General features: G+C 42.1%; 1 protein-coding gene across 2 annotated transcripts in view; it reads left to right on the forward strand.

Moving 5' to 3' along the window:
* Positions 1-695: 695 nt before the first annotated feature.
* The window catches only part of ROCK2 (Rho associated coiled-coil containing protein kinase 2), a 163585-nt gene continuing 151798 nt past the window's right edge, over positions 696-12482 (forward strand). For both annotated transcript variants that reach the window (XM_067544762.1, XM_067544763.1), the window contains exon 1: positions 696-1440. In XM_067544762.1, coding sequence (XP_067400863.1) covers positions 1294-1440 — 147 coding nt within the window. In that variant the 5' untranslated portion in view covers positions 696-1293. The remainder of the gene's footprint in view (positions 1441-12482) is intronic.

Genomic DNA, 12482 nt, shown 5'->3' on the forward strand with positions numbered 1-12482 from the left:
TTGCCTGCTCTGTTCATTCCCTCTGATGCATTTGGCACCTGAACCATTGTCCGAAGACAGACATTGGGCTAAATGGACCATTGGTCTGACCCAGTACAGCTGCTCTTAAGGTGTTAACTTCCATGCAGTTTGCAGGTGCTCACCTCCAGGGCCAAGGCCAACCCATTGCAGGAATAGCCTGAGGTGCACAGTGGGCTACACCGTGGGTTGCAGAGACGGTTCTGAGGACTGGTTTGTAGTCATCACTCAACTATGACACAGCATGTCTAGAGCTTTATAGAATCAGCTGGTACAGACCCCACGGCGTCCCTCTCACCGACCCCCCATGCGCTGGGCTGGCCACCTTCCTTCACACGCCGACTCAGGAGGAGGCGATGACAACGGTGCGGGTCACCCAGCTATTTTGGCCCGGCTGAGGGCAGCCGAAGGCGGCCGGGCATCCTGCTCAGTGCCCGCTTTGGGGGGGAGGAGGGGGGTTGACGGCGTGTCCCTAAAGCTGCCCTCCGGCCGCCCCTCGGCGCCACTCCCCGCCCCGCCAGCTGAGCTGGGGGGTATAGTTAGGCAGTGAGCGAGCGCGGAGCTATGTGCCCTCTGCGCGGGACGCCGTGTCCGGCCGCTCGCAGCGGAGGCTTGTGGGTAAGGGAGGGAGGCAGGCTGCTGGGTGTCAGGCTGAGGGGCGGGAGCGGCGGGAGGCAGCCGCAGGGACAGTGAGTGACTCGCTGCGGGCGGCGGCCGCTCCATGGACTGAGTGACAACCGCGAGCGAGGGGCAGCCGTGAGCCTCACGCCGCCGGGACTCGCTTCTCCCGCCCAGCCGCCGCCGCCGGAGGAGGAGGAGGGGAGCCAGCCTCCAGCGCCGCCCGCCGCCGCTTTCCCTCCGCCGCGCTGCGGCGGCGGGTGTTTGGCTGGTGCAATGGCCGGGCCGGTGCCGGGGCCCCGGCCGTGACTCGGTGCCCGCCCAGAGCCGTCCTGAGTTGGGGGGGGAGGCGGGGGCGCCGCGGGAATCTCTCCCCCCCTCCCCGGGCCGGCCGCCACTCCACGCTGTTCATGCCTTTGCAGTTTGCAGCTGAGCGGCGCCCAGCGGCGGACCAGCCTCAGCAGCGCCCAGCCGGGGAGCGTCCCCTCTGCTCCCCGCCCTGCTCCTGAGACTGGGCCCAGGCCCGGCCGGGAGCCCCCGGCTTCTCCGCAGCGCTAGGCCCCGGAGCGGATATCGGGGCCGGCAACAGGGCGATCTCCTCCTGCCCGGCAGCCGGGCAGTCCTCTCCGCTCGCACAGCCCCGCGGGCAGGCGGAGGATGAGCCAGCATCCGACAGCGAAGATGTCCGCTCCCCCCCCGCCTGCGCCCCTGGAGCCCGGGGAAGGGGTGACCGCGAGCCGCCAGAGGAAGCTGGAGTCCATGATCCGAGACCCTCGGTCCCCAGTCAATGTGGAAAGTTTGCTGGTAAGTTAGACCCACCCCAGGCACAACGGGGGCTGAGGGAGCCTCCCCCTCCCGGAGACGGCTCGATCCCGGGACCGACTGGCTGGGCGGGGGGACAAAGAGAGCGTTCCCCTTGGCCTGGTCGTAGGGGAACAGTTCACTCACTGGTAAATGTGTTTTTGGTGGCCGTCCCTTCTCAGAGAGAGTAGAGGAAGGGGGCATGGTCACACGGCCCCTTTGGCTGAAGGGGTGTGTGTGTTGGGGGGGGAGTGAGAGAAGTACTTCCCAATGGGTGGGTTGGGGGAGCTCTCCCTTGGTGTCTTTGGAAGGGATGATGAATGTTCTTCCTTTGGATGAATTGGGGAGGGTGTTAGTGATCCCCCCTTGAGGTGATGAGGGAAGACTATGATGGTGAGAAGAATGTGCTCTTCTTGGACCCTGGGATGGCTGGCTGGCATTGGGGAGGAGCGGGACGGTAGAGAACAACTCCCTCCCTCCCTTAACTGAACTTTGTGTGTGTGTTAGAAGGAGGGGGCGGGCTGTGGAGTGCTTCCTGCTTGACTGGCTGGGGGTTGGCTGAGAGGGCTCTTTCTTGGATGGATGAGGGAAATGCCTTTGGATGGGGGGCAGAGAGCTCCTTACCCTTAGCTTTATTTGCGCTTAATTTACTCAATCTGATATCAAGCATGGACTCTAAGATTATTTTAAGAATGGGAAGCAAATGCATTTCCCTCCTAGGTAGTATCCAGGTGTGTGCCGCCTCCTTGGGGGCCCCAAGCTAACTCCTCTCTATTACCGTAAAGTTAAAGATGAGACTTGTGGCCTGGAGCATGATGTAGAAACAATGCAGGAAAAGAACACGCCTAGGAAAGAAATGTATCTTAGGGATACAGCAGGGACACACTAATTTCCCGTTGGGGTGAACAGATTTCTCTCTGCCATATTGTGACATAGCAATTTTTTATGTGCGAATATGAAGTGCTCTTTCCTTCAGGGGGAAACCCATGCCTCCAAGAAGGAGTAGAAAGGGAGTGCGATCTTCCCATTTGAAACATGTAAGCCCTAGAAAGGTGGTGGGGGGAGTCTCAGTGCTTTTACCAGGCAACAGGTCTTCTCTGTCAGACAGTGTTCTGGGGCAGAGAAGTCCTGGTGCCTGCAGCGTGAGTGAAAGGTTTGGATTTGTTTTCTTTCTCTGTTTCAAGAGTTGTTCATTGCAGGCACTTATTCTGAGAGTTCATGGTTGTCGTTTGCAAAAATGACTCAGTCCTGTTTGGCCAAAGTACAGGAACTGACTGAACTGTGTGTGTGTCTATGTCTGTGTCTGTGCAGGGGGAGGGGGAGGGGCAGGGAGAGAATGCAGGGATCTCCTGTAATGTGTATGAAGTTCTTTTCATGGCTCTAGTGTTGTGCTATTCCTGTCATGGACATTCAGAGATGTGCTGTCACCCATGACACTTGGTGGAGAGGGGGAGAAATGGTGCTACTGATTTCACTGGACTCTGATAGGGTTTAGCCCAGGCCAAAGCAAAGAGAGCTGCCTCCGGGCTTCACTCCCAGCATTTTCACATTGGTATTTCACTAGGAAAACTTTGACCTATGGCCAGAAAGAGTAGTTAAAAATAGTACAGCAGAGCTGAAAAACTCATCAGGTTAATACTTAATGCTGGCTGATTTTTTTTCCACACTTTACTTTCAACTTTTATACTCATTACATGTTTTTTGGTCTTGGGGAGGTGGATATTGTAAAAATGGAGTTCTTAATGTGATCTTGAAGAAAAATTGCTTGATGTAAAATTAAGACCAGTGTCTGCTTGACAATAATTTAGCCTAGCTTATACATTTTGTAAATTTACACCAGTGTAATGTAGTTAAATCAGTTTATGTAATAAATGAGACAAATTACCAAAACAAGGTAAGAGATTTATTGACTAGACCATTGGTATATATTTTTATAGTAAAGGGCATAATTTTGTCATGTGCACTCTCTCTTTCTAGAATGGATACAACTTAAATATTCATTGTTTGGAATGAATAACAATGGATGAAATATTATAATGCTTAGACTAAAATAGTAAATTTTGATCCCTCTCTGTTTCATACATCTAAAATAATCAGTTACTCAGGTATGGTTTTTTTTGCTATATGTGAAAGCTGTAGTAATTTTCCTACAGATACTTTCACTCTTAGAGCTTGATAGTGTAGCTTTGTGAAGTTTGGCCTTGTGTTCTATGCTTGTTTTCTCCTACGTTGAATATTATCTACTGCATATGGAAACCTCACATTCAAATTGTGGGTTTCTTTATAAACAGCTGAGTTAGGGCTAAAAGTGGAAATGAACTTTTAACTTAAAGGGGAAATACAGTGGCAGATATTGGGGATGGGGAAACGGTCTTTAAAAGACTAGTTACATTACAAAAAATAATGTTACATTATTTTTAGGTTGTTGAAATGATAACGGGTCACTATCTGAATCGGAAGAGTTTAAAGCATAAAATATAGAGTGGAATCCAAAGTGGAATCTGTTTCCTAATACTGTACATCTAATAAGTCATAAAACAGCTGTTGTTCTGCATTTTGTGTGTGTGTTTTATTTTCAGTAAACTGTGGGGAGGGAAAAGTAATCTTAATCTGCAACACATGGTACAAATCTGAAAGAACTGAAAAGATGAACTAAGAATTATCTTTCTCTAGGTATCAATTTCACTGTCTAGCAAAGGTTATACTATTTAATAATTTCTAAATGAAGAGATTTTTGTTGTGTGCAATCTGGAACACGGCTAAATATTTATCAGTAGAGTCTAAGGAGCCCAGTTCATAGATGCATAGGGTTTAAGGCCATCTAGTCTGACCTCCTGTATATCATAGGCCCTTAAATTTCACCCAGCTACCTCTTTATTGAGCGCAGTATCTTGTTTGATGATAGCATATCTTTCAGAAAAGCATCCAGTCTTGATTTGAAGATATCAAGAGATGGAGAATTCACCGCTTCCCTTGATAGTTTGTTCCAATGGTTATTCACCCTCACTGTTTTTGTTTTTATTTTTAAAATTTGCCTTATTTCTAATTTGTCTAGCTTACCTTCCAACCATTGGTTTTTGTTATGCCTTTTTCTGCTGTATTGAAGAGTCCTTCCCCATATTTTTTACCTGTGAAAGTACTTACACCCTGCAATCAAGTCACCTTTGTCTTCTTTATGATAAACTGAACACACTGAGCTCTTTAAATCTCACTCTTAAGGCATTTTCTCTAGACGTCAAATTATGTTTGTGGCTCTTGTCTGCACTCTCCAATTTTTCGAGGTCCTTTTTAAAATATGCACACCAAAAATGTTTGTAATTTTCTAACATTGGTCTCAACCATGCCATAGACAGACATAAATTGCTTCCCTACTCCTACTTACTACTCCACTTGTATATCTAAAGTTTGCATTAGTCCTTTTTACCACAGCATCATTACTACAGTGGGAGCTCATGCTGAGTTGCTTGTCTGCTATGACCTTTACTTCTTTTCCAGAATCACTGCTTTCCAGAGCATAGTAATCTGTTCTGTGGGCCTGGACTGCATTTCTCCCCCTAGATATATGACCTAATGTTTAGTTGTATTAAAACACATTTTGTTTGCATGGGCCCAGTTTACTAAAGGATGTAGATTGCTCTGTAGAACTGACATGTCCTTATCATTATTTACCATTCTGCTGGTCTGTGTCATTCACAAATTTATCAGAAGTGATTTTATATTTACTTTGATATAAATGTTGAATAGTGTCAGGCTTAGTGCTGACCCCTCTAGAACTCTACTAGAGAGACCCCCTATTCAATAATGATTCCCCATTGACAGCTGGTTTTTTACATCTGTCAGAGAATTCTTAATCTATTTAATTAATGCTTTACTGTACACTAGTATTATACACTTCTGTTATATAACAGTTGGATCACTCAGTGGTTTGTCTTTACTAGGATTTAAAAGTGTATTGATAAGTGTTCAGTAACTCTTCGTACATTCTAAAACTCTAGTGCAGACAAAGCTGTGTAGACTATAGAGTTGAAGGTAGGTCCCTCCCCGATTCAATTCTGTCAGTTTAGCACACATTACATTCTAATATTTTAGAGTAGACTTTATTAGCTAACACCTAAATAACACAGTGTAGACTTTAACACATGCTAAAGAAAAATCCAGTGTGAATGAGAAGCTAAGAGAAGAGAAGTAATAGTTGAGTGTTAAATGTCTTGGTATAGTCATGCCTTCAAAATTTAAAGAGTGTATTTTAATTAAATGGGCAACTTGTTTTTAACTTATCTTTCTTAAAATGAAATTGATTTATAAACATATTTAAACTTAAAATACATAGAATAGAGGAATGTGGTGAAAAACCCCCAAAAGAAATATTTTCTGTCAAATCCTAGGTCCTACATCAAGCATAGATGTGACATATATGTTCTGAGAGTAGGTAAGGGAAAAGAATGCTAACTATGTCTATATTTAGTACTGTCATCAATGGAATAAATATTATCAACTTTATTCCAGCTGTGCTAATTCAGGCCCCAATTCTGAAAGCTGATCTGCATTAGTAGATCACTGAGTGGAGCCCTAATGATTTAGGGGCTTCATGTAGTCATAAGGATCTGCTCACATGGATCAGTTTGCAGGAGAGGGGCTTTAATAAGCAAAATTTTAGAACTGATTCACAATTTCTCTTCTAATAGAAAAGCTGTCTCATTTGGCATGAATTTACAGCTGCATAATTTTGAATGAATAATATTAGTATGTCATTTATTAATTTGCACAGTCAAACACAGGAAGAGCTCAGTCAATATGCCACTAGTTCTAGTCTGGAGAGTTAGGGCAATAAACTAGTGGGAAGATCAAACAGTCCTTTGTCTGTGGAGAGGTCATTTGTTTCATGTTAAGAATGCTGTTTTTGGTAAGACAATGAATAGAAGTTGCAAGAGTTAGGTCAGGTTTACACTACCACTTTCTTCGGTTTAATTTACCTTCTCAGGCGTGCAAATCATCTAGGCAGGAAAGCTTCCATCTCTCATGGAGGTGGATTCATTATGACCATGGGAGAGCTCTCTCCCAATGACATAGAGCATCTTCACCAGACATGCTACAGTCTTAAAGGCAGGTTTCTTAGTATAGCTGACCAGACCAGAGGATGACAATTCTGTTTCAGGTAGCTTTCTAGGTTTGAAAATCTGTTTTCGTTTTGCATTGGAACAGAACCAATTGGAACTTTCCATTTTGGCAAAAATGTTACGACCAGTTCTACTTCTGAGGTCCTGTTACTGAAAACCCATCCATGTTGGTGGATGCTTGTGCAGCCCCATTGACTTCTGCACAGAGCCTGTCTGGTGTAATGATCAGCATGAATCAGTTTACGAGATTGGGCCCTTAACTAGCATCCTTTTTCTCTTCAATAGCTGCAGTGATCGAAGGAAAAATTAGCTATACAGTTTTGTGAATTAACAAAGTTTTTTTTTTTAATTTTAAGAAGGTAGATTGAAATAAATCTTAGGGTGTCTTACTATACTCAACTTTCCTTCTACCAAGTAGAGGATGAATGTATGTATTCATAACCCCACCCTCCCAGTGTGTTTAGTAAATATAACTTCATGTTTTGAATAATGGAATATTCTTTTGTTAGCTACTAACCTATTATTAATACAGTATGCATCATAAATAATTGGTATCATTGTTGCCTCAAGGTTTCTAGTCTATTAAATTCAAAACTTTGATTACATTTAAAAAAAAGATTTATAATCTCCATTGTTCTCTGAATATATGTATTGAGGCGTGCCAGTGTTTCATCTGTAAAAAGTAACTGACCATTCCACTTGCATGGAGAAGCTGTCTGTATATTTTAAGGATGTAAATGATCGAGTCCCAAGAAATAGATTACATGGTAAAGAAAAAAATCTTGTATTAAGTTTCATGTTCTTACTGCATATGGAAAGCAAACTTTGTTTAAGGAGTTATCAAAAACCACCACATGTTTTTAGTAACAGATTTATTTAAAATACTTTTTTCAGTGGTATATAGCCTTAGTTAAGAACAAGAGTACTGTGTTTATTTTGGCAGCCTTTGTAAAGAATAAACCTTTTTTATTAGTCTTTAACTGTGTAAACAAAACACTGAAGTTGGTTCTTAGTTTCTAAGTCACATGTACTGTGTGTCAGGCCTTTCCTACGCTAGGGAAATGTTAAAAAAAATTCCCACCATTGTTAACAGATCTTCATCATTAGCAATATTTGGAGTCCTAGTGTAGATAAGATGTCAGCTGCTTAACCTTGTTCATGGCAGATCTAATAAATATAGTGCTTAAAAAAGGGTATGTGACACAGTACTTAAGTGAAACAGCGAGAATCCTGTGGCACCTTAAAGACTAACACATTTATTTGGGCATAAGCTTTCGTGGGCAAAAACCCACTTCATCGGATGCATTAAGTACTTAAGTGCTGGCGGTGGCCACTAATCAATCTCTACTACAGCTCCAATTTTGCTAAAAACAGTGTTGCTGTTATTTTGGGAAATTTTGGACAAAATTCTCTAGTGTAGACAGGGACTCTTTCAATTACAGGTGCTTGTTAGATGCAGCTCTGTCACTTTCTTTTTCTGTGTTCATGTGCTGTTGTGACAGCTACTGAAATAGTTTATTTGTTAAATATTTTTGCCTAAAATGGCATGTAGTTAAAATGAAAATCATTCTGATTTTGACTTGGCTATTAACATGTATGTATGTATAAAATATGTAGGTGATTTATGCCTATTTCATTGGTGACTGTTGGTTTAGTGTTGTCTTGATGCTGGAATGATTTTTGGTTAACATAACAGGGAAGTAGAGAATTGCAATATCTTCTCGTTACCATACATTAAAATAAACACTTTGGACAGTCTTAGGGGTGTTACTACCAGCTCCCACTATATTTATGTTGTCTAATGCTTTCTAGTATGATATATTCTTGCAACTTTTATTTGAGAATCTCTACCATTTCCATTTTCTTGAAACAATCCTTTGAAATTTGGCAGAAAGAAAGCCCTGAACAAACCTCTGCCTCTCCCACCCCCATGAAATTTGCTCAATGTTTAGCTGAAGAGAGAAGCTTTTGAAAATTGCCTTTTCTCTTCTGTTGCTTGTAGTGTTGTCAAAATAACAACTGAACATGGACATTCCGATGTAAGCCTGGGTCCGTACTGCAGCAGCATTAGATACTGCCTTGGCATGGGAATCCTGGAAGCAGACAACCTCTCCAGGAGGGAGAAGATAGCTGAGCCAGGCTCCTCCCAAAAACCCACCCCCCTAAATGTAGCATATAGTCTTAGTGGTCCTTCTCCTCCCACACCCCCACCCCTCCATCTCTGTGGGCACACATGGGAAAGGAGCTCCTCCTACTGTTTTGGCAGAGAGCAAAGAGCTGGATTCTCCCCCATGATGATGTGTTTGTTATAGTTGTACATCATATATTTTTTAACCTTTTTCCTAACTTTTGAGTGCTTAACTTTTCAACCTAAATAATAATTTTAATGTAATCTTTTAAGCAGTCTAATATCTGAGAAATAATGTGTGGTTATGTAATTCAACCATATCATAACAGGTCTATTCATGGAAGCAGAATTAATGTTGCACACACAATCTAAACTTTTGAATTCTTTAGTGTGGAAGTTTAATGTTCACTTAATGCAATTTTTTAATGGAATATATCTTCAGTTTGTAAAGAAAATGCTTTGGGATGGAATCATTCACATTGACAGTGAAAAGTGATAGCTAAGAAAAATGAAGAGAATATTATATGATCAAATGTTATTTGAACTGCTGACTTAGTGAACAATAAGGAGAGCCTTTTAATGAACATTGTATACATACAACCCATTTCAATTCAGAGAGGCATTTTTGGGACCTGATCTTGCAATAGATTGACCCATGTGGTTCAGAATCTTACTTTGTACTTTTAAAAATCTTAATAAGCTCCAAGTCAGTTTGGCTTGCTAATTTATTTAGACACATATCAATTTGGATTGTAGGTTACTGGTTTCCCTTTTCTCTTTCTGTATGGTGACTGAAGACACTCTTTGAATTACTCATGTAGTAAGGTGGTGCTGACAGTTTGTTCTTGTAGTATAGTCACCAGTGTGTTTAATTGTTTTTGTTGTTCTTTAATTAATGTTTTCTCATGGAACCTCAGGTAGACCATCATAAAAAGTAATTTTTGAGTGACACCCATATCAGTGTGATATTCATTTGAAACAGGGCAGGGGGTGGACTAGAAATAAAACGTCATATTCTTGTATGGTAAAACTTTACTGTTCAGAAAATATGCAACTCCTCAGTAATTTTCCCTGAAAGCCAGTGTTACCAATCCGTGCCACTCCTTAGGAAAGGTTCAGTGTGCTATCGTGAGGAGACTGCAGTATTTAATTTACTAATGTTATGAATTATTATCCTAAAAAACTAAAACCACAGAGCTCTTGTATCCTGCAGTCTCTGAACTTGCTGCAAAATCCACCCATTGCTACAGAACTTTCTTCTAGAACCCAAGCTTACTCTTTTAAGAACAAATTGTTTCTAGTTATTATGCTTGAGAAGAAAATCTTCAAAATGTAACCTGAGTGATGCAGTACTATCTGCCTGAGTGTTTAGGTAGCCTGAAACAATAACTTTAACAGGTGTGAATCTCTTAGTCTATCTTAATGATGTATTATCTCTGAAACTTAAAGAAGACAATTTAAATGTCAGCATTAATTATTTCACTGCTGATCATTTCAGCAGAAATATCCACTTAATGTACTTATCCCATGTGTGATTTCCATGCTTCTTGAGTGGCAGAAGCTCCAGTTACTCCCTACTTAGCGGCCAAAGTGTCTAGATGCATCTCTGCCAGTAGTGCCGTTATGTATTATCAATATTAAAAAGCTGTAACGTGACAAACTGAAAATATGGAGACTACAAAATAAACTGAATGTATATATTCATTTTCTTATTCAATAAACTAACATTTTAAAAAATGTACATTAATTTACTCTGTGGCTTAGTTTACTACATCAGAGCAACACAGAAACCATGATGCCTTGTTAAAGAATTTAGCTCTAGCTTTTGGTTGAGCATGCCATGCCTTGACTAGAGATATATTACCTAAGGTACATTTGGGGGTGTAGTTTATTTTTATCACATTTTTTTGCTAATCTACAGGGTGAATAAAAATAGATTTTTTAAAATGGATTTTTTAAAATGGATTTTTTTATTTAAATCAGTTTTTTTGTAGTTAAATTAAACACGTGTTTTTCTTTTGAAATTGACACCCTGTGGTAAGCCCTAAGTTACTGTAACTTATTAAAATAATTTAAGTCAAATAACAAGAAAAGAAAAGGAAGTATGTGTTTGTTGCTGTAATTTTAAAGAAAGTCAGACCACGGAACTGGGGGAAGTCATAGGCTTAGCACCTGGAACCAGAGTTTGTTGAATTATTAAACCAGTTTTGGACAGCAGTAGGCCTCTTCTGCAGATGTAGAGAGAACATATTTCTTCATTTCAGTTCAGCAAATCAGGTGGGTGCTGAATACACATAAAAGCTTATTTTAAACATAAGAAGAAGAGAATGGCTCTACAGGGTCAGATCAGTGATCCATCTCACTCAGTATCCTATCTTCTGACAGTGGCCAGTGCAAGATGCTTCAGAGGGAGTGAACAGAACAGGGCAGTTTATTGCATGACCCATCCCCTGTCACCCAGGCCCAGCTTCTAGCAGTCAGAGGTTTAGGGACACCCAGAGCATGGGGCTGTGTCCCTGAGCATCTTGGCTAATAGTTAAAGTTAAGATTTTTGTTATGCTTATTTTTAGTAAAAGTCACAGACAGGTCACAGCTTCCATTAATTTTTGTGTACTGCCTGTGACCTGTCCGTGACTTTTACTAAAAATAATAGATGGGTGCTGATTGGGCATTACTCAAGCCCAAGGGGGCGTTGAACTCTGGTTGCCGTGGGTGGTAGGGGGAACCTGAGGCTCCGAGGTCCTCCTGCCGCAGCCAGGGGCTGTGGGATTCCCCTGAAACTTCTGAGAGTTGCAGGACCCCTGCCACCCGCAGCGGCTGAGGGCTCCGGGTTCCCCTGTCAGCTGCTGTGGGCAGTACGGGGAACCCAGAGCTCCGAGGTCCCCCTGCCGGCCATCACAGCTGGAGGCTGTGGGGTCCCCCACCGCATCTGGGAGCAGGGGCCTTAGGGGCTGGGAGCTGTGAGGGCTGCTGCCACCAGTAGCTGGGAATGAATATGTCCCCTCCTGGCTTGCAGCTGCAGCCTGGGTCAGAGGAGGAAAGTATCATGGAGATCTCGGGAAATCATGGAATCTTCCATGACCTAATCTTATCCTTACTAATAGTCATTGATGGACCTATCCTTCATTAACTTATCTAATTCTTTTTTGAACCCACTTATACTTTTGGCCTTCTCAGCATCCCCTGGCAATGGGTTCCACATGTTGACTCTGCATTGTATAAAGTACTTCATTATGTTTGTTTTAAACTGGCTGCCTGATAATTTGTTTGTGTGACCATTGGTTCATGTGTTATGTGAAGGAGTAAAAAACCCTTCCTTATTCACTTTCTCCACACCATTCATGATTTTATCAACCTCTATAATCTCACCTCAGTCATCTCTTTTCCAAGCTGAACAGTACCCGTCTTTTTAATATCTCCTTGTATGGAAGCTGTTCTATATCCCTAATAATTTTTGTTGCCCTTCTCTGTACTTCCAGTTCTAATATATCCTTTTTTGAGATGGGGTTACGTGAACTGCATGCAGTATTCAAGATTTGGGCGTACCATGGATTTAAAAAGAGGCAATATGATGTTTTCTGTCTTATTATCTATCCCTTTCCTAATGGTTCCTAACCTCTTATCCCATGACTATTTACCTAGTTTAAGAGCAATGTAGTTGTAGCCAAGTCTGTCCTATTATTTTATATTACCATGTCTGTCCTATTATATTATATTACTTGCATTTATTAACATTGAATTTCATCTGCCATTTTGTTGCCTAGTCACCCAGTTTTGTGAAATCCCTTTGTAACTATTCG

Source organism: Emydura macquarii, unplaced genomic scaffold (assembly GCF_026122565.2).
Source record: "Emydura macquarii macquarii isolate MOO-44397 ecotype Brisbane River unplaced genomic scaffold, CSIRO-AGI_Emac_v2 contig_1027, whole genome shotgun sequence".
In the NCBI taxonomy this organism is placed as follows: domain Eukaryota; kingdom Metazoa; phylum Chordata; order Testudines; family Chelidae; genus Emydura; species Emydura macquarii.